Source organism: Cydia strobilella, chromosome 17 (genome assembly GCF_947568885.1).
Source record: "Cydia strobilella chromosome 17, ilCydStro3.1, whole genome shotgun sequence".
Classification (NCBI taxonomy): Eukaryota; Metazoa; Arthropoda; class Insecta; order Lepidoptera; family Tortricidae; genus Cydia; species Cydia strobilella.
The window spans coordinates 5,240,466-5,267,424 of record NC_086057.1 but is presented as its reverse complement, the minus strand read 5'-3'; the positions used below and the strand labels follow the sequence as shown (position 1 = coordinate 5,267,424).

Sequence of the window (26,959 nt, the reverse complement as noted above, 5' to 3'; positions counted from 1 at the left end):
TATTATTATTATTATTTTTCCTATCTGGCTTTTACTCCTGCAATTTCGTACAGGGAGAATTTGCCAATGTCGGTGTGCCAGTGTCGGTGTGTCAGTGTTGCCAAGTGTCCCATATTTCATGTTTTTCATTTTTATACATCATCTGTGAAAATTTCAACTGTCTAGCTATCACGATTCATGAGATACGGCCTGGTGACAGACAGACAGACAGACGGACAGCGGAGTCTTAGTAATATGGTCCCGTTTTTAGCCTTTGGGTACGGAACCCTAAAAAAGACCTCATAGAAAGGTTAAGTATAATATTTGGCTATGTACTGTTTTCACTCGAAAATATTATGCTTAAAATATCAAGGAAAATGTACAATATCAACATAATATTTCGTGGTCACCCGTTGACCACGAACGCTGTAAAGAGTTCGAAACGTCGGGATGTATTATAAACTCAATATACGCGATATAATCCGTTTTAATAGTTTTATTTTACAATATCAACATTTAAAATTATTAATTTACTGTTTATTTCAGGTTATTATATTACGATCCAAATAAAAAGTGTTTTGTTTATTTTCTGTCAAGCGACGCCACAGCCCAAACTAATCTTTTTTTTTATTCAAAGAAAAAATGAGGGGCCAAACTAATGTCATGTCACAAACTCTAGTGGCGCCACCTAGTAGCAAAGTTTGGCAGCCGCCTTCCCCATTCCTAGAACTGCTCCAAGGTCGCGGTGCGGTGCGATCAGTGATTATATGCTCTTTGGGTGCGATGGTGTGTTACACCTTTAGTGTGAAAATGCAAACACTTTTGATTCGAAAAATTTCGCAACACTTGAATGTCTTGGCTTAAATATTTTGTATCTAGGCCATAACCTGAATTTTAAAAAAACATCACTATCAAAACTGGTGTCAATGTCAACTGTCAATCCTCTATCAATCTATGAATCTATCAAAATCAGTTTGTGAGAATTGCGAGTTCTTTTCGCTGTTATGAACTTTTAATGATCTTTTATTAATTAAAAATACATACAACAATAACATATTTTTCCGTTATCATTCGTTCAAATAGTTACAGTGCTTTAATGCCAAAATGTTTGCTATAAACTTACGACGCGTCTACGGTGCATGCGATAAAATTATTGTAAGAACATTGCGAAATCGAAGGCTGGAAGTTCCTGGACCAAATCCTGGATTGGACAGACGAGTAGCCGCTCTCCGTGAGGAAGGAGTCCCTATAACAGGAAACCCAGAAGAATTTCTCGATCAATCTGAAAGTGAATTCTATAATGTACGTATTTATTATGAATATCTCGTGACAATAGTTTTTTTTAACTGCAGCCTAAGTACAATTTGCATTTTGATATAATTTATGTCTTAAACATTGTTAAGCTTTGTACTATTTACCTAAATGAAACTTGTGTTCATTAGTTTTTAGGTTATGTATGTATGTCACTTTATTGCACATCTTGCACATAGACAAGTTTTCACAAAAACCGGCCAAGTGCGAGTCGGACTCGCGCACGAAGGGTTCCGTACCATTAGGCAAAAAAAAAAACATGTTTGTTCTATGGGAGCCCCACTTAAATATTTATTTTATTCGTTTTTAGTATTTGTTGTTATAGCGGCAACAGAAATACATCATCTGTGAAAATTTCAACTGTCTAGCTATCACGGTTCAAGAGATACAGCTTCGTGACAGACAGACAGACAGACGGACAGTGGAGTCTTAGTAATAGGGTCCCGTTTTTACCCATTGGGTATGGAACCCTAAAGACACAAAACAAAAAATAAGAAAGGAAAGGAACAAACACGAAAAGGTGAAAGATAACTGAATGTTTTGACAGGTCTTTGTTTTAAAATTTAAAATCCTCAATTTATGATCCCTTTAATTTAATTTAAACTTAAAAGATGTATGATGGATGGATGGATGATGATGGATGGATGATTTAGACGTACCAGCATCAGCTGCCTGTCTAAAATGAAATAATAATAATAAATAGTAAGCCCGCAGGGCAGCTTGTGGCGAGCTGTTGGGGAGTGACGACCCCACGGACCCGAGTGCTCCAGAGAGTCGGTCAGGGTCTCCGTCTCTGGCGAGTCTTCGTCGGTCGAGTGGACCCCAAGGGGACCCGCAGGACTCTCAGCTCTGGCTTGCCTTCATTGGCCGTCCAGAGGGGAGTCGTAAGAGCTATATGCTCCAGGGGTGGAAGTGAAAGATGCATAAGACGCGAGTTGGCACAGTGGCTGTTAACAGTCACTGGGTAGAAAGCGGCGCACACCTCTCGACACCCCTGAGCCGCTCACACCGGTGTTGCTCCTGGTCGTCTTTGCGACGGTAGTTTCAGGGGCCCATCTAGTCAGCGGCGAGTCACCGCCTGCCTCGATAACGTGTACAGACATTGTTATGGCAGGGGTCCGGACCTCTCAGCAATAGCCCAATCTTTTGACCAGCCAAACTTCAATCCATAAACCGGTATACTGTTCACTTTTTCTACAATAGTCCCAATGCCTGATGCGACCGGTTCATGGGTGTCTATTGTTGCACCTGTGAACGGGTTCCAGCAGGCATTCTACATGACATTAAAGCTCTCCAAGGGGCCTCTACGTGTTGGATCTATATCCCCACGCAAGCCTATCAAAAGACCGGGATTTATAGGCCCGTGAAATCCAGAAGGAGATAAATAGTAATAAAATTACTTAAATATTTTTTTTGTTCATCCTACTCAGATGGATGCAACTTACAATGCACATCTAGCGGAGAGCTTGGCCGGCAAGCACGAGTTACGGCACAGAATTGTTAAAGAGAAGTACTTCAAGGAGAACATGCCCAATTTGTTGACTTGGAGTGAAAAGGAGCAGATACGGCATTTAGTGAATGAGCAGCCTGATGAATGGACACCGGAGCATATTGCAGAGAGCTTTCCGGTAACTGCCGCTGTTGTTAAGGTATGTTTAACCTGATAATTATGGTAAATGTAGTTTTATATGATGCATCTACTTTGTCAGAACAAACTACTTTGTCTACTTTGGGGGGGTCATTATAAAATAAAATATAAAAAAGACTTTTATTTCTGGATAATAAAACTTAATCTAAGATTTAAATCTAATTTGTTTACTTTGAAAAATTGCTCCAGAATCCTTCTAAGAGGTAAAGGCCTCTTCCAGATTCTTCCATTTTTTTCCGTCTTGGGGGTCCCATATCCCCCCAATATAAACATCATATTATTATGACATCATAAACATTAACATTATAAACATCATATTGTTTAAGATAGAATTTCCACTTTTAGCAAAATGCCACACAGTGTTAGCTTGATCCAACTAAGTGTTTTGGCAATATTGAGATGTTTTTACCAGACACTTTAGATTTTGTTTATTTCAAAAATTACAACATAACCTCAAACTCATTTAACTAAGGTCCTTTTTCCTTAGAGACAACATGTTTTGATAGTAGTAGTAGTTTAAAAGTAAAATTAAAGACAAATGGCATTGCTGTCTTTAAACTATTGATATGACTCTTAAAGTCTTAACTGTACTGTTGTTTTTCAATTAATTCGATTTTGTTTTAGAAATTACTGAAATACCCTTGGAAACCAGCAACTGAAGCACGCATAGCTCGTCATGACGAATCTGCTATGAGAAACTGGAAGGAACTTAAAGAAAACACTTTAGACATCCCACAAGATTTACGCCAACACTTTCTCAAATTCTCTGAAAGAACTATACCACCACTGAAAGCTAAATCAGTGAAACCTGATGTAATCGTAGAAAAAATGGGCGAATTTGAAAAGATAGTACAAAGATGTGCGGGAAAAGGAAATAACAATAATATTGAAGAAAATGATTCTAAAGAAGTTGCCATACACTCATCTAATAACACTAAGAGTAAAAATAAAATAGTAAAAGGTGACCAAAGGGTGACATTAGAAGAGATGACAACTAAAATTAAAAAAAGATTAGATAGTGGCAATGCCATTGACCTCCCAGACCAAATAATGCTTAGTGCAGTCAATTCCACTCAAACTGAAGTATCAGCTACAGAATTAAGTAACGAAGTTGATTTACCAGAAGAAAAACCAAAAGAAGTATCAATATTTAATGAGCAAAGTGAAGAAAAAACATCTGTTATGGAATATCCAGAAAGAATTAGAATTCCGAAGAAGGCTTACAAAAAAGGTGCTACTTATAAAGTGGATGACTGTTATTATGATGATGATGGGAAATTCCTGTATAGAGTTCTGGGTATGTCTAATTGATATATCGAAATATAAAATGAAACAATGTTCTTGAAGCCTTATTTATATATTTTTATATAAAAATTATATGTTTTCATTATACTTCTCAATCAAAATAAAATAACTACTTTTTCACCAATACTTTTATGTTGCAACTAACATAGTGTATTGATATAAATTCAATGTCTTTTACAAACTTCTACAAGATCTTAATTGTAAAAAACCGTTTTTGATCAAACTAAATGATATTACAGCATATTTAAATGTAAAAATATATCTGAATGACTATACGATGATTGTACAACATTGATTGGAACATAAAATATGGCTCATAATGATCACTCGAGGCAAATAAATATAAGCTAAACCATTGAATATACAGTTTTCCACAAAATGCCAAAATATACATCCATTTCCATGCTTGGCAACATACTTAACTGGTATATTACAAACTATAATATTGCCATAAAATTGCCTCATGATATTAAAATCTACAACATCAAAACAAGTCTCATGTTATGATAAATGTTTCTAAATTAAGAATAAAATTTGTCAAAGAAAAACCTTCAAACACTGGATTATATCCGTAAAAATATTGTATAATATGGTATTACTTTCATGTATTAGTATCATTGAGTATTGAGTACAAGAACGTAATGTCATTGATAAATATACAATGGTTAAAAGAATTGTTTTTATTTACATCACATCAGATATCCAATTTATTGTAGGCCACAGGATTATGATAGGCCTACGGTATGCATTTATTTGTTTAACACATAGATATTTCAGTTTATTTATACATTACTGTCAAAAGCAGTTTCTTTCAATGTAATAAAGATTAATATAGCTATAATATATTGACACCTTCATGAATACTTTCGAATTTTGGCAGTCGCATTATTACAACATGCATGCATTGTAAAATGTACATAAAACTCGTGCAGAAATAGTATAATAACTTAAAGTTCGTCAGTGTCATGCCAATGCATTGTATTACATATTTAAGGGGCCCACTGACTATCAGTCCGCCGGACGATATCGGCCTGTCAGTTAAAACAACAATTTGATAATTCCGAACAATTGACAGGCCGATATCGTCCAGCGGACTGATAGTCAGTGGGCCCCTTAACGCAAAAACGAGTGTTAAGGCGCGTTACACTAGGTCACACTATGGAACGTCTAAGGCGAGAAATAACCTAATATTTTACCTACAAAATTAATATTGTTACAATAGATTCTCTAGTTCTCATCCACTGTGCATATAATTTAAAACAATGCATACAAAACGACAGTGCAAACAAGGTTAAAGATAACATCCAAAACTTTCTAGTTGGTGACAAATAATGCGACTAGAATACATATAATAATACTTACGTACAATTCGTTTACGAATTTAACTGTTTATTGGAATCACTCAAAAGCAATATATCTACTTGAACTATACATATAAAAAAGCGGAGACAGAATCAAGTGAGTTCCTCTGCAGAAACAATACTCCTATTAATAAATATTTTGTCAAATATCATTAAATATTGATTGATCAACTTCAATCTATTTCAACTGTAACACAGTCGTCAGCAATCACGAATGCGAAGTTTTATCAATATGTACAATTTTATTTCAGTATGGCTATCCGAATCACCTTGTCCGTAGCACCCACATTTCTAACACTAACAGATATGCAACCTGAAAGGTCGTTTTAGTTTAGACGACATGCGGTTGTGATGTGATTTTGAACTTTTTACCCGGATACAGCGGGGTAGAAAGGAAGATAATTTAGTGATTTAATTTAATTTGAAAACTCAATGTGAAGATAGCTCAGATGCATTTTAATAGAATACAAAATATTCTCATGTATGATAATATAATTATGAATTGCGTTTATTATTTATTTTATTTTAGATGTCATCAAAACTATTCTTGGTTTGTAACTGTGTTGTGTGGCTGCGTCTCTCTTGATAGGAAAGACTATGAGTACGGCCAAAAACTATAGGTATATCTATCTCTCTCTATATCTAGCCGGATAATCTATGTGCACAATTTATCGCGCTTATACATAGATGTCGCTGTCGTCATTTTTCATTTTAAATAATGTTCTGAAGATTTTACAATCAATCATCGTCATGCCTCATACATTTAGGTGCATACAAGCAGGACTTATTGTCTATTCTTTCGCCATACTCGGAAACACATTGCCATTTTCTTCTGGACACGTCACATGTATTGAAAGTAGTTTTATATTAAAGTACACGACACACTTTAACACTGAAACATCCTTATGCAAATAAGGAAGCGAGAAAAGGACGGATGTCGTGTTTTACCAACCTCTTTTATTCGATGTCAACGTACATGAGCTTTCGTACAGTCAAAAATATCATTACACTTATTTATTTTAGTGCATGTATATTTGACTAATGCAAAGATTCATTGATTTTGATCAAATCATGTCCTTGAGTATAAGAAATTGGCGCTGTAAGGCCCTTGCCTTCGTACATACGTAGGTTTTGCGGCAACTGAATTGTTTAACTTTTGACAATCACACTTACTCATGAACTCGTACAGCGCCATCTACATCCGCTGTCAAGCACGAATATGTCTGACTTTACACATCTGAAAGAGTCTCATACTGGATCACTTTCACTCTCGCTATAACCATGCCACGTGTAAATGAGAAGTTTTATAACCTCAGTCATCAGTTTGGTTCGGTAATCAATGAATCTTTGACCGTTGTGAGCACTCATGTTTACAACAGGCCTCGCTCGGCTCGGCCGCGCAGCGCCCTCGGTCAGTCCTCCTGCGCGAGCCGCAGGCGCCGGAAGTAATGCCGGCAGCAGACGGCGGTAGGCGTGGGCGGGTAGTCGTGTGGACGCAGCGAGCCGCCGAGCTGTGTGATCGCGCGCGAATATTCGCGCTGGAACGCGATTAGGTCGATGTTGTTCTCGCCGAGCGCGGCCATCGCGAGGAACAATATGTCTCTGTAGGAAGCATTGAAATGAATTAACACTAGCAGGCTGTTTTTATTTTTACCTTATTTAAACTATATTTGTCCGACGCTCAGAAGTCAATTTCGAGACGTCTATCAATGACAAAGCCAGACAATATTCTATTTGGCCCTGATAGTGTCGCTACAAGCAGCTTACATCCATCGTCATGAATAGTCAGTCACTCATATAAAATGTCAGTACCAGTCATGTCAACAATTAAAACATTCTTTTATTGGAGTGCTACGCATCTATCGCATTTATCTCACCGCATCAGCATCTCTACTTGTGGACACAAGCCGTCACAAGCTTCCCAACACCAAGTTACTAACAGTCTCACTTTTAATTCGAAAAAAATGCATACAACGAATTAATTTTACACCATTTACATTATGTTGTTCTTAATTACCTGAAGAATGAATGGTATCGCTTGTTGCCAGCGGTGTTCTCTCGCCACGCAGCGAGCCGCCGCAGTGCGTCGATTAAGTCGTTGCTCAGCAACCCGTCCAGAACCACCAGCACCACCCTGTTGGAATAAATTCCTGTTTAGCTTGATAGATTTGGGGGCACGGCCGTGCCCCCGCTAAGACGAGACAAAGGGCAAAAGGCAGTGCCTATCTTTTCTCGGCACGTTTCGTCGTATTGTATTTACAATTATTGGCTTCGGTTACCGCGATAGTTCCTGATAAAGTAAAACTATGTTAACGGTAATCCTATATAGGGTGGAAAAAATTAATGGGCCCTAGAGGGAAAATGCCTTAAAACACATCGTGTCAGCAGAAAAGCTACATCTGCTTATCGTCGTCGTGACATCGCGATTTTTGGGATGTATGCATACTGCATGTAGGATGATTATGTCTTCTGTTGACATGTGTCTATACTTTCGATGTTCATATACTTATAGTTTTGGTAGCACGTAATTTCAATGTTATCCCGTTATTCCCGTAAGTAGTCCCATATTTCACAAGTTCCCATCATCAAATCCATATCTAAACGATAGACAATATAGTGCGATACAAAATAAAATGGAACTAAAAAATTTCCATACCTACTAAATTGTTGCCATATTTCAGCATTTTACGTCAATAACGCGACAGTTACGTAGGAAGTGGCGCCCTCAATAATTTTCTACAATGAGGGCTATCGTTTTTGTGCTCACCAGTTGGCGCCTCTGTTGATGGTGGTCCAAAAGACTGAGGTGCTCGGTGCTCCACAAGAAGTGACAAGTGACATCTGACATTTCGAACTATGGAAAAGACCACCATCTACACTAGCGCCCCTAGCGGCGAATTCATACGCGTTAGCCCTCATTTCTTGAAAAAATAGTTAGTGGGGATTCGTTTAAGATTCGATCCGCATATTCGGTATCGTGTCCCGATTAGGAAAAAGCAGAAGATTTTTTTTAACGCAAAATCACCTACTCTTTATAGCTCTATCTGATTTTTAAATAGAAAAACGTCCGCAGTTATTTACGCCTCATCGTGCAGCCGACCTTAGTGTCAGTTGCACCGTTCGCACTTCTCAACAGACTGATCAACGTCACCCGGCGCGCCGCGGCGGTTTACTATGAAACTTTCCATGCAATAAAATTAGCGAACTTCTCAACGATGATAAACACTGGTGCCGACCCTAAGTCCCATATACTAGAAGACACCCTGTACTCACGCGTTGGCCTGCGCGGTGTCGGTGAGCAGCAACGCCTGCAGCGCGCGCGAGCGCTGCTGCTGCGCGCGCTTGGAGCGCCACGCGCGGTACAGCGCCGTGCCCGCCTCGCCGTGCAGCCGCATCAAGTCCCAGCTGCATACTACTAGACACCCTGTACTCACGCGTTGGCCTGCGCGGTGTCGGTGAGCAGCAACGCCTGCAGCGCGCGCGAGCGCTGCTGCTGCGCGCGCTTGGAGCGCCACGCGCGGTACAGCGCCGTGCCCGCCTCGCCGTGCAGCCGCATCAAGTCCCAGCTGCATACTACTAGACACCCTGTACTCACGCGTTGGCCTGCGCGGTGTCGGTGAGCAGCAACGCCTGCAGCGCGCGCGAGCGCTGCTGCTGCGCGCGCTTGGAGCGCCACGCGCGGTACAGCGCCGTGCCCGCCTCGCCGTGCAGCCGCATCAAGTCCCAGCTGCATACTACTAGACACCCTGTACTCACGCGTTGGCCTGCGCGGTGTCGGTGAGCAGCAACGCCTGCAGCGCGCGCGAGCGCTGCTGCTGCGCGCGCTTGGAGCGCCACGCGCGGTACAGCGCCGTGCCCGCCTCGCCGTGCAGCCGCATCAAGTCCCAGCTGCATACTACTAGACACCCTGTACTCACGCGTTGGCCTGCGCGGTGTCGGTGAGCAGCAACGCCTGCAGCGCGCGCGAGCGCTGCTGCTGCGCGCGCTTGGAGCGCCACGCGCGGTACAGCGCCGTGCCCGCCTCGCCGTGCAGCCGCATCAAGTCCCAGCTGCATACTACTAGACACCCTGTACTCACGCGTTGGCCTGCGCGGTGTCGGTGAGCAGCAACGCCTGCAGCGCGCGCGAGCGCTGCTGCTGCGCGCGCTTGGAGCGCCACGCGCGGTACAGCGCCGTGCCCGCCTCGCCGTGCAGCCGCATCAAGTCCCAGCTGCATACTACTAGACACCCTGTACTCACGCGTTGGCCTGCGCGGTGTCGGTGAGCAGCAACGCCTGCAGCGCGCGCGAGCGCTGCTGCTGCGCGCGCTTGGAGCGCCACGCGCGGTACAGCGCCGTGCCCGCCTCGCCGTGCAGCCGCATCAAGTCCCAGCTGCATACTACTAGACACCCTGTACTCACGCGTTGGCCTGCGCGGTGTCGGTGAGCAGCAACGCCTGCAGCGCGCGCGAGCGCTGCTGCTGCGCGCGCTTGGAGCGCCACGCGCGGTACAGCGCCGTGCCCGCCTCGCCGTGCAGCCGCATCAAGTCCCAGCTGCATACTACTAGACACCCTGTACTCACGCGTTGGCCTGCGCGGTGTCGGTGAGCAGCAACGCCTGCAGCGCGCGCGAGCGCTGCTACTGCGCGCGCTTGGAGCGCCACGCGCGGTACAGCGCCGTGCCCGCCTCGCCGTGCAGCCGCATCAAGTCCCAGCTGCATACTACTAGACACCCTGTACTCACGCGTTGGCCTGCGCGGTGTCGGTGAGCAGCAACGCCTGCAGCGCGCGCGAGCGCTGCTGCTGCGCGCGCTTGGAGCGCCACGCGCGGTACAGCGCCGTGCCCGCCTCGCCGTGCAGCCGCATCAAGTCCCAGCTGCATACTACTAGACACCCTGTACTCACGCGTTGGCCTGCGCGGTGTCGGTGAGCAGCAACGCCTGCAGCGCGCGCGAGCGCTGCTGCTGCGCGCGCTTGGAGCGCCACGCGCGGTACAGCGCCGTGCCCGCCTCGCCGTGCAGCCGCATCAAGTCCCAGCTGCATACTACTAGACACCCTGTACTCACGCGTTGGCCTGCGCGGTGTCGGTGAGCAGCAACGCCTGCAGCGCGCGCGAGCGCTGCTGCTGCGCGCGCTTGGAGCGCCACGCGCGGTACAGCGCCGTGCCCGCCTCGCCGTGCAGCCGCATCAAGTCCCAGCTGCATACTACTAGACACCCTGTACTCACGCGTTGGCCTGCGCGGTGTCGGTGAGCAGCAACGCCTGCAGCGCGCGCGAGCGCTGCTGCTGCGCGCGCTTGGAGCGCCACGCGCGGTACAGCGCCGTGCCCGCCTCGCCGTGCAGCCGCATCAAGTCCCAGCTGCATACTACTAGACACCCTGTACTCACGCGTTGGCCTGCGCGGTGTCGGTGAGCAGCAACGCCTGCAGCGCGCGCGAGCGCTGCTGCTGCGCGCGCTTGGAGCGCCACGCGCGGTACAGCGCCGTGCCCGCCTCGCCGTGCAGCCGCATCAAGTCCCAGCTGCATACTACTAGACACCCTGTACTCACGCGTTGGCCTGCGCGGTGTCGGTGAGCAGCAACGCCTGCAGCGCGCGCGAGCGCTGCTGCTGCGCGCGCTTGGAGCGCCACGCGCGGTACAGCGCCGTGCCCGCCTCGCCGTGCAGCCGCATCAAGTCCCAGCTGCATACTACTAGACACCCTGTACTCACGCGTTGGCCTGCGCGGTGTCGGTGAGCAGCAACGCCTGCAGCGCGCGCGAGCGCTGCTGCTGCGCGCGCTTGGAGCGCCACGCGCGGTACAGCGCCGTGCCCGCCTCGCCGTGCAGCCGCATCAAGTCCCAGCTGCATACTACTAGACACCCTGTACTCACGCGTTGGCCTGCGCGGTGTCGGTGAGCAGCAACGCCTGCAGCGCGCGCGAGCGCTGCTGCTGCGCGCGCTTGGAGCGCCACGCGCGGTACAGCGCCGTGCCCGCCTCGCCGTGCAGCCGCATCAAGTCCCAGCTGCATACTACTAGACACCCTGTACTCACGCGTTGGCCTGCGCGGTGTCGGTGAGCAGCAACGCCTGCAGCGCGCGCGAGCGCTGCTGCTGCGCGCGCTTGGAGCGCCACGCGCGGTACAGCGCCGTGCCCGCCTCGCCGTGCAGCCGCATCAAGTCCCAGCTGCATACTACTAGACACCCTGTACTCACGCGTTGGCCTGCGCGGTGTCGGTGAGCAGCAACGCCTGCAGCGCGCGCGAGCGCTGCTGCTGCGCGCGCTTGGAGCGCCACGCGCGGTACAGCGCCGTGCCCGCCTCGCCGTGCAGCCGCATCAAGTCCCAGCTGCATACTACTAGACACCCTGTACTCACGCGTTGGCCTGCGCGGTGTCGGTGAGCAGCAACGCCTGCAGCGCGCGCGAGCGCTGCTGCTGCGCGCGCTTGGAGCGCCACGCGCGGTACAGCGCCGTGCCCGCCTCGCCGTGCAGCCGCATCAAGTCCCAGCTGCATACTACTAGACACCCTGTACTCACGCGTTGGCCTGCGCGGTGTCGGTGAGCAGCAACGCCTGCAGCGCGCGCGAGCGCTGCTGCTGCGCGCGCTTGGAGCGCCACGCGCGGTACAGCGCCGTGCCCGCCTCGCCGTGCAGCCGCATCAAGTCCCAGCTGCATACTACTAGACACCCTGTACTCACGCGTTGGCCTGCGCGGTGTCGGTGAGCAGCAACGCCTGCAGCGCGCGCGAGCGCTGCTGCTGCGCGCGCTTGGAGCGCCACGCGCGGTACAGCGCCGTGCCCGCCTCGCCGTGCAGCCGCATCAAGTCCCAGCTGCATACTACTAGACACCCTGTACTCACGCGTTGGCCTGCGCGGTGTCGGTGAGCAGCAACGCCTGCAGCGCGCGCGAGCGCTGCTGCTGCGCGCGCTTGGAGCGCCACGCGCGGTACAGCGCCGTGCCCGCCTCGCCGTGCAGCCGCATCAAGTCCCAGCTGCATACTACTAGACACCCTGTACTCACGCGTTGGCCTGCGCGGTGTCGGTGAGCAGCAACGCCTGCAGCGCGCGCGAGCGCTGCTGCTGCGCGCGCTTGGAGCGCCACGCGCGGTACAGCGCCGTGCCCGCCTCGCCGTGCAGCCGCATCAAGTCCCAGCTGCATACTACTAGACACCCTGTACTCACGCGTTGGCCTGCGCGGTGTCGGTGAGCAGCAACGCCTGCAGCGCGCGCGAGCGCTGCTGCTGCGCGCGCTTGGAGCGCCACGCGCGGTACAGCGCCGTGCCCGCCTCGCCGTGCAGCCGCATCAAGTCCCAGCTGCATACTACTAGACACCCTGTACTCACGCGTTGGCCTGCGCGGTGTCGGTGAGCAGCAACGCCTGCAGCGCGCGCGAGCGCTGCTGCTGCGCGCGCTTGGAGCGCCACGCGCGGTACAGCGCCGTGCCCGCCTCGCCGTGCAGCCGCATCAAGTCCCAGCTGCATACTACTAGACACCCTGTACTCACGCGTTGGCCTGCGCGGTGTCGGTGAGCAGCAACGCCTGCAGCGCGCGCGAGCGCTGCTGCTGCGCGCGCTTGGAGCGCCACGCGCGGTACAGCGCCGTGCCCGCCTCGCCGTGCAGCCGCATCAAGTCCCAGCTGCATACTACTAGACACCCTGTACTCACGCGTTGGCCTGCGCGGTGTCGGTGAGCAGCAACGCCTGCAGCGCGCGCGAGCGCTGCTGCTGCGCGCGCTTGGAGCGCCACGCGCGGTACAGCGCCGTGCCCGCCTCGCCGTGCAGCCGCATCAAGTCCCAGCTGCATACTACTAGACACCCTGTACTCACGCGTTGGCCTGCGCGGTGTCGGTGAGCAGCAACGCCTGCAGCGCGCGCGAGCGCTGCTGCTGCGCGCGCTTGGAGCGCCACGCGCGGTACAGCGCCGTGCCCGCCTCGCCGTGCAGCCGCATCAAGTCCCAGCTGCATACTACTAGACACCCTGTACTCACGCGTTGGCCTGCGCGGTGTCGGTGAGCAGCAACGCCTGCAGCGCGCGCGAGCGCTGCTGCTGCGCGCGCTTGGAGCGCCACGCGCGGTACAGCGCCGTGCCCGCCTCGCCGTGCAGCCGCATCAAGTCCCAGCTGCATACTACTAGACACCCTGTACTCACGCGTTGGCCTGCGCGGTGTCGGTGAGCAGCAACGCCTGCAGCGCGCGCGAGCGCTGCTGCTGCGCGCGCTTGGAGCGCCACGCGCGGTACAGCGCCGTGCCCGCCTCGCCGTGCAGCCGCATCAAGTCCCAGCTGCATACTACTAGACACCCTGTACTCACGCGTTGGCCTGCGCGGTGTCGGTGAGCAGCAACGCCTGCAGCGCGCGCGAGCGCTGCTGCTGCGCGCGCTTGGAGCGCCACGCGCGGTACAGCGCCGTGCCCGCCTCGCCGTGCAGCCGCATCAAGTCCCAGCTGCATACTACTAGACACCCTGTACTCACGCGTTGGCCTGCGCGGTGTCGGTGAGCAGCAACGCCTGCAGCGCGCGCGAGCGCTGCTGCTGCGCGCGCTTGGAGCGCCACGCGCGGTACAGCGCCGTGCCCGCCTCGCCGTGCAGCCGCATCAAGTCCCAGCTGCATACTACTAGACACCCTGTACTCACGCGTTGGCCTGCGCGGTGTCGGTGAGCAGCAACGCCTGCAGCGCGCGCGAGCGCTGCTGCTGCGCGCGCTTGGAGCGCCACGCGCGGTACAGCGCCGTGCCCGCCTCGCCGTGCAGCCGCATCAAGTCCCAGCTGCATACTACTAGACACCCTGTACTCACGCGTTGGCCTGCGCGGTGTCGGTGAGCAGCAACGCCTGCAGCGCGCGCGAGCGCTGCTGCTGCGCGCGCTTGGAGCGCCACGCGCGGTACAGCGCCGTGCCCGCCTCGCCGTGCAGCCGCATCAAGTCCCAGCTGCATACTACTAGACACCCTGTACTCACGCGTTGGCCTGCGCGGTGTCGGTGAGCAGCAACGCCTGCAGCGCGCGCGAGCGCTGCTGCTGCGCGCGCTTGGAGCGCCACGCGCGGTACAGCGCCGTGCCCGCCTCGCCGTGCAGCCGCATCAAGTCCCAGCTGCATACTACTAGACACCCTGTACTCACGCGTTGGCCTGCGCGGTGTCGGTGAGCAGCAACGCCTGCAGCGCGCGCGAGCGCTGCTGCTGCGCGCGCTTGGAGCGCCACGCGCGGTACAGCGCCGTGCCCGCCTCGCCGTGCAGCCGCATCAAGTCCCAGCTGCATACTACTAGACACCCTGTACTCACGCGTTGGCCTGCGCGGTGTCGGTGAGCAGCAACGCCTGCAGCGCGCGCGAGCGCTGCTGCTGCGCGCGCTTGGAGCGCCACGCGCGGTACAGCGCCGTGCCCGCCTCGCCGTGCAGCCGCATCAAGTCCCAGCTGCATACTACTAGACACCCTGTACTCACGCGTTGGCCTGCGCGGTGTCGGTGAGCAGCAACGCCTGCAGCGCGCGCGAGCGCTGCTGCTGCGCGCGCTTGGAGCGCCACGCGCGGTACAGCGCCGTGCCCGCCTCGCCGTGCAGCCGCATCAAGTCCCAGCTGCATACTACTTGGCACCCTGTACTCACGCGTTGGCCTGCGCGGTGTCGGTGAGCAGCAACGCCTGCAGCGCGCGCGAGCGCTGCTGCTGCGCGCGCTTGGAGCGCCACGCGCGGTACAGCGCCGTTCCCGCCTCGCCGTGCAGCCGCATCAAGTCCCAGCTGCATACTACTAGACACCCTGTACTCACGCGTTGGCCTGCGCGGTGTCGGTGAGCAGCAACGCCTGCAGCGCGCGCGAGCGCTGCTGCTGCGCGCGCTTGGAGCGCCACGCGCGGTACAGCGCCGTGCCCGCCTCGCCGTGCAGCCGCATCAAGTCCCAGCTGCATACTACTTGGCACCCTGTATGACAAATATATTAGCTTTAGCGGGAAACTGATATGACACTTAGCTGCATTCTGCCCCACTGATAGCTAACAGCCATTAATAGAAACAAGTTTGGATTGGACTATGAAGTTTCAGTCAGGCGCGGCTTCCTCTAAGGAGCGCTTGTGCAGTGCACTCCCATAAAATTATAGTGCCTAATTAATATATTACTCTTTAAGATCTATCGTACAAAAGTCAATACCAATTAAATAATTACCTTTATTCATTATAAGTTTATAGACGGCCTATACTACTCGGCCTACTCCTATAATTTCATAGGAATCATAGGTAACGCGCGAAGCGGAGCGCTTTGGATTGCGCTCCTATGAAAAAGATTTAGTACATAAAATCAATAGGAAATTCAATGAGAGCGAAAGAGAAGTTTCGCTACAGTTCCGCACGTGAAACAGAAGATTTTCTATGAAGAAAGAGGTAAAATTGGAGCGGCGCTCCGTAGCCCGTTTGACCTTGCGCCCTCTCGTCGAATGCGCGCGCATTGTGTGCGCCATATTGTCACTTGTTTGTAAACAGACCTTAGTTAGTAGTCAATTTTAAAGTACGCGCGTGAATGGAATTTTGGCATTTTTTTATTATAAATAATTAACCAAGAGTTTAAGCAGTAAGTGCACATAATTTGTTTGTTGTGAGGTGTTTAAAATAAATGAATTTAACGGGAGAATGTGAAAAAAGTTTACAAAATCGACTCGAGTTCAATATAAAAGGAAAACCTTGAACTTTCGTAACAATGTTCGTCAAAAACAAAAACTTATATGTCATTAAATAAGATCAATATGAAAAAACACCGTGGTTGTGTTATGTCGCTGTGATAAAAGTAACTAGGTGTTTTAGTTTATCGTGTTACCTACCTAAGTACATGTATGTACCTAAGTATATGTCTTGTTTGGAGCGGGCGCGGGCGGGCCGGGCGACGGCTGTGCGGTGAGTTTGCTTGGACCGAAACCGATGTGTTAACAATTTAGCACATATTTCCATAAAATTTGAAAACAACATTCACAACCTAGAATCCATTTGTAAAATGAACTGCAGTTAGCGTCTATCGGTCGTCAAGATATTCGTAATAGCGAAATTCTATAAGAGAGTTCAATGACCGTATTTTGTGTCGGTTAATTCAATGTGTAGTTTTTTACTGTGATAGTGAACACCCATAATATAGAATCACCAGCCGCCGCTGGTTTCAGTACAAAATCGAAGGTCACATGATGGCAGATCCTCCAATTTACACAATCTCTGAATTCACTTCGATCACACAGTCTCACAACGCCCACTCACCGTTGTTTTCACCAGGAACATCCTCCTGGTACAAGGCAGGGTAGTTAGCGCAAAGTAGGTCCAGATAATGGCTCTCGATGTTTGCGCGCTTAAGGTACCACATTCGTGACACTTAGGTTCCAGTACATAATACGTACTTACATGGAGTGTGGGTGAACTATGGATGGCAATACAGGAGCCCCCCTATATTTTGGCGCAAAATGACCATATCTAGGTAGTTTCAGTTTCCAGTTTAAGCCATTTGACAGACCATCCAATGCACAGAATCGCTATATATGTACACTTCGATCAAGGCCCACTCACCGTTGTTTTCGTCAGGAACATCGTCCTGGTACATGGCAGCGTAGTCGGCACACAGCAGGTCCGGCAGATGGCTCTCGATGTTGGCGCGCTCCAGGTACCACACCAGGTTCCAGTACACTATCGGGTGCGATTCCACGAACTCTCTCTCCAGAAGACAAGAGTCGCCTTCTCTACCTGTTTAACAAGTAACTTTTAAGCTGGTGACACAGAATATATAATAGTACTACCGTACAGAAAGAACACTTCCTACAAACCCAAAGTTTGACAGCGATTGAGGGTCAAATCATGCTGTCCTTTTCTGATAAATGGCACTATTCCTTCGGCTATTTAGGGTTGTCAAAATTCAAGTCATTATCTTATCTGTGGTCGTGCACCCAAAGAGACATCAAGCTGTGCCAACCCTAATAATTGCTCGGAGCAATGCTGAGCCGAACGGAGCCGAGCTTTTCACTCTCTTTAGGGCTGATTTCCGACATAAAAACTATCCTATGGGGCATTTCACGTCAAGCGGGCAGCAAAAAAATTGTCAGGTTCTGGATTTTGTTCATAGTTGGATTAATTGGACCTATATGTGAACTAAAAAATTTGGCATCATTACTTTTTTAATATATTGCTTCGTTAAAAATTTATACGCATTTGAAAAAACTACAAAATTTGAGGAACGGATTTTTAAAAAATTATTATTGCAATTCTTTCAATGGATTTAATTATAACTAAATAGTGATTATTTGAGAATATAAGTTGATTTCTTTGAAAATTTATAAAAAAAGTTTTTTTTATCTTTTTATCATATAACAAACCGGAAGTTAGTATTAAATATCTTTTTTTTTCCAACTTCGCATTTTTTTTTATTTTTTATTTTTACACAATAATGTAGCTTATGGTGTACTAATGTCCTATAAAAATTTTTATAATGGCATCTCGATTGGTTTTGAAGGTTCATGAAGTAATTCGAAAGTACTGCGCGACGCTCCGTACTGAGCGGTAGTTCTATGTGGCAGTCTTTAATGGCCAATTACGCCACTTTCTGAAGCCCTCGCTTTCTGAGTACGTCACTTTTATAGCATAGTAAGATTAAAGCGTATACCTGCATGAACAATAGATACCAGCAATCATAACAGCTGTACGGCATACGGCCGTTTTTATGCCGTACAGCTAATATGATTGCTGGTATCCATTGTTAATGCAGGTATACGCTTAAATATTACTTTGCTATAAAAGTGACGTACTCAGAAAGTGACGAACTCAGAAAGCGAGGGCCTCAGAAAGTGGTGTTCTCAGAAAGTGACGTACTCAGAATGTGACGAACTCAGAATGTGACGTACAGAAAGTGACGTCCTCAGAACGTGACCTAACTCAAAAGTGACATCTTAAGCATGTGACATACCCCGCCTAAACCTAGCTATAGTTATTAAGTTACCTCTAGCGTTTTGTTTTCAGTTCCAAGATATGGTTGATCAGTGATAGCGCTACAAGGCACGATTGAATAAGACATGATTTGCTTTTATACATCTTAACCGATGAAATATTGTTTATTGCTTTAATTCCGTTACGCAAAAGTAAAAAAACCCGTAATTGGCCATTAAAGACTGCCACATAGAACTACCGCTCAGTACGGAGCGTCGCGCAGTACTTTCGAATTACTTCATGAACCTTCAAAACCAATCGAGATGCCATTATAAATTTTTTTATAGGACATTAGTACACCATAAGCTACATTATTGTGTAAAAATAAAAAATATAAAAAAATGCGAAGTTGGAAAAAAAAAGATATTTAATACTAACTTTCGGTTTGTTATATGAAAAAAAGATAAAAAAAACTTTTTTTATAAATTTTCAAAGAAATCAACTAATATTCTCAAATAATCACTATTTAGTTATAATTAAAACCATTGAAAGAATTGCAATAATAATTTTTAAAAAATCCGTTCCTCAAATTTTGTAGTTTTTTCAAATGCGTATAAATTTTTAACGAAGCAATATATTAAAAAAGTAATGATGCCAATTTTTTTTGTTCACATATAGGTCCAATTAATCCAACTATGAACAAAATCCAGAACCTGACAATTTTTTTGCTGCCCGCTTGACGTGAAATGCCCCCTATGTCCTTCCCCGGGACTCAAACTACCTCTATGCCAAATTTCAACTAAATCGGTTCAGCGGTTTAAGCGTGAAGGGGTAACAGACAGACAGACACACTTTCGCATTTATAATATTAGTATGGATATTCATTATCTGCTTCAAAAACATTTTCGATAACATAATTTATAAACTTGCACTTACTTACCTAATATAGATTCGAATTCCTTCCTTAGCACCAATGGATTTAAATAAGGCACGCTGACAGTTTCCGTTTGCGTCTGACCCACACGCAATATCTGCAAAAAAATATAAAATTGATACGACACAAGTACGTTATGATTATTATAAATGTGAATAAGTAGTTTTGATGGGATGGTGAATTGATTTTCCTAACCTTTCTTCCGTGTTTGATAAGGGTTCTGAGCAATTTTTTTGCATTTTTTTCGAGAACTGTATTTTTTGCACGCCACGATGCACGATCTAGGTTTGATTCCACGATTTTAGACCACCACATACATACGTTAAAATGTGGAAAAAATTAAATTGAACAAGCTTTTAGTGTCTGGTAACCCCTCCCGGCCTAAAATCCTTATCGTCTCGTGTGTTGAGGTTGGAGTCGTCGGCCGCCCAGCCCGCCATGATGTCCTCGTCGTATAGCAACGCGTAGCATTGGTGGCATTGTGAGCAGGAGCACATGTGGGCTGTTACTGTGGGCGATGAGTTTGTCTACGCTCGTGTGGTACCTGCACGGACAGCAGCGGCACGGTGTGGCGACCGCAGGCGGTGCAGCGCGTGTTGAGGTTGGAGTCGTCGGCCGCCCAGCCCGCCATGATGTCCTCGTCGTATAGCAACGCGTAGCATTGGTGGCATTGTGAGCAGGAGCACATGTGGGCTGTTACTGTGGGCGATGAGTTTGTCTACGCTCGTGTGGTACCTGCACGGACAGCAGCGGCACGGTGTGGCGACCGCAGGCGGTGCAGCGCGTGTTGAGGTTGGAGTCGTCGGCCGCCCAGCCCGCCATGATGTCCTCGTCGTATAGCAACGCGTAGCATTGGTGGCATTGTGAGCAGGAGCACATGTGGGCTGTTACTGTGGGCGATGAGTTTGTCTACGCTCGTGTGGTACCTGCACGGACAGCAGCGGCACGGTGTGGCGACCGCAGGCGGTGCAGCGCGTGTTGAGGTTGGAGTCGTCGGCCGCCCAGCCCGCCATGATGTCCTCGTCGTATAGCAACGCGTAGCATTGGTGGCATTGTGAGCAGGAGCACATGTGGGCTGTTACTGTGGGCGATGAGTTTGTCTACGCTCGTGTGGTACCTGCACGGACAGCAGCGGCACGGTGTGGCGACCGCAGGCGGTGCAGCGCGTGTTGAGGTTGGAGTCGTCGGCCGCCCAGCCCGCCATGATGTCCTCGTCGTATAGCAACGCGTAGCATTGGTGGCATTGTGAGCAGGAGCACATGTGGGCTGTTACTGTGGGCGATGAGTTTGTCTACGCTCGTGTGGTACCTGCACGGACAGCAGCGGCACGGTGTGGCGACCGCAGGCGGTGCAGCGCGTGTTGAGGTTGGAGTCGTCGGCCGCCCAGCCCGCCATGATGTCCTCGTCGTATAGCAACGCGTAGCATTGGTGGCATTGTGAGCAGGAGCACATGTGGGCTGTTACTGAGGGCGATGAGTTTGGGTTGTCCTGCGAACAGTTAAGTATTAATATTATTCATGATACAGGAAAATATACACTACCCGGTATATACAGGTAGCTGCGGCGAGGCCTAACCGCCCAATTATTTATATTTTTGTGCAAGGGGTCAGGTTTCTTGGAGGTGGAAATTCCTGGCAGAGGCCAAATGAGAAAGGGAGACTAATAAAAAGGCTTACCGCTTGTTGTGGATATAGGTTGTCCGGTAAATGCGACAGCAGGGTGGCTAAAGAGCCGCGCTCCATAGCACACGCTAGTTCAGCGTCGCTCGAAGCTCTCCTGAAATGCATGCCGCCTGTCCATTCTGTAAGGGAATTGAAATATTAATATAAAAAAAACACAAGTGAATGGTTTTTTTCATGTGTTCCATTCAACTATCATTAAAATAAAATAAACTGCGTTTTGTGCTACCAACTAAGGAACTTAAGTAGTTGTCAATGTAGCAACTTATGAAGCCATCTCGGCACTACTTAAAAAAACCAGTATCTTGTTCTGTCGATCAAAAGAAAAATGTGGTATCTACGTGTGGGATGCATACAGTTACTGCCCTTCATCTTTGAGTAGCAGTGTCAGATACGAGATTTTTTCAAAGTATTGACGATCTATAACTAAAAAAACACACCTAGCTACTTTTTCCAAACATTTTGAAAACCAAAAAAGTCCGCATACAACATCTGAAAATCAGTTTGTTCAAAACTTTAAAACTACTTAGGTTAAAATTTGGGGTAATTAAAATAGAGGGGAACATGCCTATCTTTATGTCACCTAACTTTATATTATTATTATTATATAGTTATAGGCGAGATAGTGTCCAGTATTATATACTTAGTTCAAAGTTTGTAAAGTCATCACATCACTATAAGTAACATCAGTCTAACTTGTTGTTTAAAAGCCACTTGTTCAATCTGTTTTTAAACACATTGACCGAAGTCACAATACTATCCGGTAAACGGTTCCAAGCCGCCACGACACGGTTGGACAATGATATGCAGCTTTAGTAGTAGTGGGGCCATATAAACTATAAAATTACCATCCGGATTCATTTCCGACGAGCCATCTGTAGAGTCGTCCTCCATGAAACTCGTTAGCGCGCTGGTAGCGTTTCCAATGGCCCCCTTCACTGGTGTCGAGTTTGCGGATATTACTTCTTTCATTTCATCGAACTTCTTGGCCATACTCGTAGCGGCTGACTTTAGGCTGGAGAGTCCGCTTTGTAGGAGCTCGTTGGATTTCTTGCCCGCTATGCTTGTGGGACTGAAAATGTAAAATGGGCATGAAAAGTACCTACCATCATAGCTTGCCCCTTTTTCTATGAGATTTGGCTTAACGGGCTGGCATCCAGGGCATTAAAAAACAAAAATTTGACACTTCTAGGGATTGACAGGGCAAGCTATGCTGGCGCCATCTGCTAAATATTTCGACCGGCAAACCCCATTGCATGAATTCTATAGTAATTTAAATTGTATTTTGTCTTATTTACTCGTAATGAATGTAATTTTAGATGTAATGTTTTGAAAAGATGTATCCCGCTGAGTTTGTTGCCCGTCACTCCTCCAATTGAGAGGGGATTTAAATCTTCTCCAGGCAGAGGTGTAAGGTTGGAGCCGGTGTAGCTTTATTTGACGTTCATAAGCGCATTGTTACATGCCTACTTGAATAATAAAACTATCTTTATCTAAATCGGTCATAAAACTGTGGTAAATTATGTAAGTGCAGATTGTACGCGACGTTTATTTGTGGAAATTAAAAACATTAATTAGTAAAAAAACACTACATTCTTCTCCGTTTATTTTGCGAGGATTGGTCTTATGAAAACTCCAAATGATAAAAAAACCATCAAAATCCGCTTACTGATTCTAGTAAGTTATACATTTATTTCATTGCTCAAAATACTCCTTTACTGCATTATTATTATAGATCGAACTTTCTGTTTGAAATAAAAACGCAACCGAATCATTTTCAGGTGTCATTAGGGCGTTATCTTTCATTAGAAAGCATTGTAAAGATCATGCCACAGATGTAATATATACGCTAGATGACGCAAATATCACGATTTGTATTGAAACCAAGCGTGCCGACTCTTTCATTAATTTACGCATAATATAATTTTAAAATTACTTAACTGTGATAGGAATAGTTATTTACGATACAAGTGCGGAAAAGAGGAAATTCGAAACAAGTGGCGATAAATAAATCGACACGAGTTGCGAATTACCTTTTCGCATGTGTATCGTACAACGTTTTACAGTACATATGGCCCTTTAAACTTTCGACATATGCACGAAAAGTGCTCATTCCCGCACTAGTGCGAAAAAGTAGCACCATATGTACTGTAAATATGTTTTTGCCTTTGGGTGCTCGCAATTTTTGGGCTGTTGCAGTTAATTATCACGCAACGAGGCATTTTTTAAGTTTTCACGGACGTCCGGCTGCAACAACTGACGCGCGTGAACTGTCAAGAGCGACAGTCAACCCCGAGGATTTATCGGGGTTCGGACACGCGAAGTAGATGCATTTGCGTCATCTATGGTATATTTATGTACAATTCCACATCTACTTGCACAATTTGGGAGATGTTATTTACACACAAGTAATTTCAATCGATGCCAAGAATAGGACTTCCAGATTAGCTACTAAACTTAGACATATCGTGTATCGTTATTTATGAACTATTGTGCTAACATTAACATGCTGTAGTGATTCGTTTTATTCGTTTCGGAACGTTGCTTTGTCAAAAAGAGGGTACCGCGCGCCCAATCTGGGGGTAGGGAGAAAAATGTGAGCGGGGACCGGTGCAAACAAAGGACGGCCACGGATGTCGGCAGAAATAGTAAATAACTCCGGATCACGGAGCAGATAGTTTAAAAAGAGTTACAGTTACTTACATTAATGCTACATAGTTGTTACCAAGATTCTGGACATTTTTTGGTCACAACAATACACAGATAATAAGCGCAAGTAATACTCCGGGTGTCTAGGCTAATTTCGTCGTAACTTGCAAGCCGATTCCAGGCACCGTGGTAGCGCGCTTGCTTCTCAAGCAAGAGGGTTCGGGTTCGATCCTGAGCAACGGAGAACTGAGAAGTTGACTTTTTATTTTTGTTCTTTTTTTGTATTTATGTTTGAGTTGTATTTTATATTTTTGTATTTGCATGTTAGTTTTAAATTTTTACAAGTTTATTATTCCTTGTTCCTCTGTTATCCTCTCATTGTGTTCTCTCGGATGAAATTTCTTGTATCAGTGTTTTTTAATATATAAATTTTAATTTTAAGCAGTGTCAAGATCTTTCTTTAATTGCAACCCCTTCCGTAATAACCCCAAATCACCACAATGCTTTTTAAAATAGCAAAATGAAAAACAAGAACAAACAATGAGCTCCTTACCTGAAGTAGTTTTCTACAATCGCCTTTCCGATGTTCATGTTCTCTTTGCGTAAAGACAACCGGCCGGGTGAATAACGTCTACGAAACAAAACAACTAGCAAACAGTGCGTCAAAGCATTAAGTACGCTTATCAAGCGGCAACCATATTTCCAATCGATATGAAATTCTTAATTGTTACTAAGCGGCAACCATATTTCCAATCGATATGAAATTCTTAATTGTTACTATTTCATATGTCAAGTCGGTAAGTATAAAAAAAAAAAGAGTTGAAAAAAGTCCGTTTAAACAAAGACACAATTAATTATTATCAACCGACAGAACTTGATTGAACTTATTGGAAATATGCTTTAATTTTGTTATAAAAAATACACATCTAACACACATGCTTGCAAAATAGTGTTAAATTAAAAAGAAGTAAAACATTTATAGAAACACAAAACTTCTTAGTATTTAAGATTTGCCAGCTGAGAAATCATGTTATGAACATTGTTAGTGACTGTATTATGTGGCTAGTTCTTATTGCGAAAGAATAAAATTGAAGGCTTTTTGTTTCCGCACCATTACTTGTTTTTTTACTGTTAATTTTTTTGGAAATACTTTAGCAAATTTGCTCACGTATGTTTCTTCTAAAACTCAATTTCTAGTCTCTCTTTGGTAATTACGTAAATAGAAGACGATACCAAAGGGTACCGGGACCCTATTACTAAGACTCCGCTGTCCGTCAGTCTGTCACCAGGCTGTATCTCATGGACCGTGATAGCTAGACAGTTGAAATTTTCACAGATAAATATTTAACTGAGGCTCCCATACAACAAACGTGTTTTTTTTTTGCCGTTTTTTGCGTAATGGTACGGAAATTGACTATGGAACCCTTCGTGCGCGAGTCCGACTCGCACTTGGCCGGTTTTTTTTTATGATTTAACCCCTAGTACAGCGATTTCTTTGTAATAGTTTCCTCGTACGCTGATTCGCGTTTCGGTATTCAAGGTTTTAAGAGTTGGGCTACCCTCAAAATTCTTTAATTTTAAGAACTACCCACGAGTCCAAAAGATTTTTGACATACGTTGGATGGTCTGTATTATTTAGTCCATCGCTTTCACATAATAGCCTAGCTCATTTTCGATTCCATCAACTCCCAATTGTCCTTACTTACACCCTGGCGGGTGCTGCCTCTGGAGCATTCCGTGAAATTGTCCACCGTTATCCCGTACGAACGCGAATTTTCTAAAGGTATAAGAGTTTCCATTTCTATGACAAAAGGTCAAAAATATGCACAGAAAAATAATCGCTTGCTTTAAATGCCGAAAAAAAAAGTCGCAACACAGGAAATAAAATGCGTCTGTCCGTGGAATGCTCCCTCTGCGTGCGTCCCATGACACGGGCAAGGGCAGCATCCGGTGTACTCCTTACATCTCATTAAAGTGTCAAATGAGCCTCTACGTTTTGGCTTCGGCTCCGCGCACGTCCCTCAAATGTCCGGAACACCATTCGTGATGGGCATGAAGACATGGTCTGTATTAATCAAAGATTCTTCTCACCCGAAGCTGATCTTGAGCGTGTTCCCTAGACTGGCGAGGCTGGACGACACGGTGCCGGCGGGGACGGTCTCGCTCCTGTGTAGTTTCCTGCCAAACAGGAAACTATCGAGGTTATCGTGCTCGGAGGGGGGGCAGCACTAGCGATACTGATGGGCGAAGTGGCAATGGTTGCGCATATACAGTGTCGAAAAAATTTATGAGCCCTGGAGGGAAAGTACCTCAAAACCTTAAGTTAGCTCATTTTACTTAAAGGGGGACATTCTTTTATTTTTTTAAAGAAACATATCTGCATTGAATGATTTTTTTGATTCGCTTCGCTCGTCCAGGAATTGAACCGACAAAAAATTAAAAAAATACTAAATATTCGATTTCGATATTTTGTACTACAGAAGAGTGTAAGACCTAATATATCGTGGAGAAATTTTTACAGAGATATGAGCTGTATCGACTAGTGGAATAATATGGCAAAAGTTTTTATTTTTAGTCGGTTCAATTCCTCGGTGATACAAGCTCATAAAAAGAAAACATTGTTGTTTTTAAAAAATAAAAGAATGTTTCCTTTAAGTAAAATGAGCTAACTTAATGTTTTAAGGCACTTTCCCTCCAGGGCCCAGTAATTTTTTTCACACTGTAGAGTACTAATCTCATTTATATGTACATATAAGAGGGCTCTATATTCACTTTATAAGAATAAAAAAAAAAAAAAACGATTAATAAGAGCCTTATATAATGCAAACCCACAAATCAGGGTTGAAACAATTTAAAATGAGGCACTGAGGGCAGCTACCTGATACCGTGTTGCTACGCTAAATTAACTACGTTAAATTGTGGCGATGAGACTTGTACTAAACGCGCAGTTTGTTAATTGTGCTTGATTATATTATTATGACCATGATAATCCCAATAAACGTTAGACACTGATGAATTTACGTGCTCTGGAACAGGACACTGTTATAGTTAGGCAAACCAATTTTTCAGTACAAAAAGCACCAAATTCTAAATTTGTACGGGTTTAAAAAAAAAAATCGGCTTTTTCTGCCGACAAAAAGGCTTGCCAGATTTTAAATAAATCACTTGAGTAACTCGATTATAATGTACGATTTATTTAGGTTCTAATTTATTTTTTCTGTATCAAAAAAATGTATAGGTAAAAAAGTTAGCTAAAGCCCCTCGT

General features: G+C 46.5%; 2 protein-coding genes across 2 annotated transcripts in view; one reads left to right on the top strand and one right to left on the bottom strand.

Annotated features, from left to right (window-relative positions):
* The first annotated feature begins 939 nt into the window (after positions 1-939).
* LOC134749123 (uncharacterized) lies at positions 940-4,278 on the top strand. Its single transcript, XM_063684028.1, has 3 exons — positions 940-1,281; positions 2,721-2,939; positions 3,563-4,278. Exons 1-3 carry the CDS (start codon positions 1,084-1,086, stop codon positions 4,247-4,249), a joined length of 1,104 nt encoding a protein of 367 aa, XP_063540098.1. The 5' UTR covers positions 940-1,083; the 3' UTR covers positions 4,250-4,278.
* A 1,071-nt stretch (positions 4,279-5,349) lies between these two features.
* LOC134749035 (DENN domain-containing protein Crag) overlaps positions 5,350-26,959 on the bottom strand; it is a 59,558-nt gene continuing 37,948 nt past the window's right edge. Inside the window, exons 26-35 of the mRNA XM_063683929.1 lie at positions 25,786-25,872; positions 24,248-24,325; positions 21,894-22,117; positions 21,043-21,167; positions 20,484-20,657; positions 19,373-19,463; positions 17,086-17,259; positions 15,157-15,325; positions 7,622-7,738; positions 5,350-7,206 (exon numbers count right to left, since the gene is read on the bottom strand). Coding sequence (XP_063539999.1) covers positions 7,017-7,206; positions 7,622-7,738; positions 15,157-15,325; positions 17,086-17,259; positions 19,373-19,463; positions 20,484-20,657; positions 21,043-21,167; positions 21,894-22,117; positions 24,248-24,325; positions 25,786-25,872 — 1,429 coding nt within the window. The 3' untranslated portion in view covers positions 5,350-7,016. The remainder of the gene's footprint in view (positions 7,207-7,621; positions 7,739-15,156; positions 15,326-17,085; positions 17,260-19,372; positions 19,464-20,483; positions 20,658-21,042; positions 21,168-21,893; positions 22,118-24,247; positions 24,326-25,785; positions 25,873-26,959) is intronic.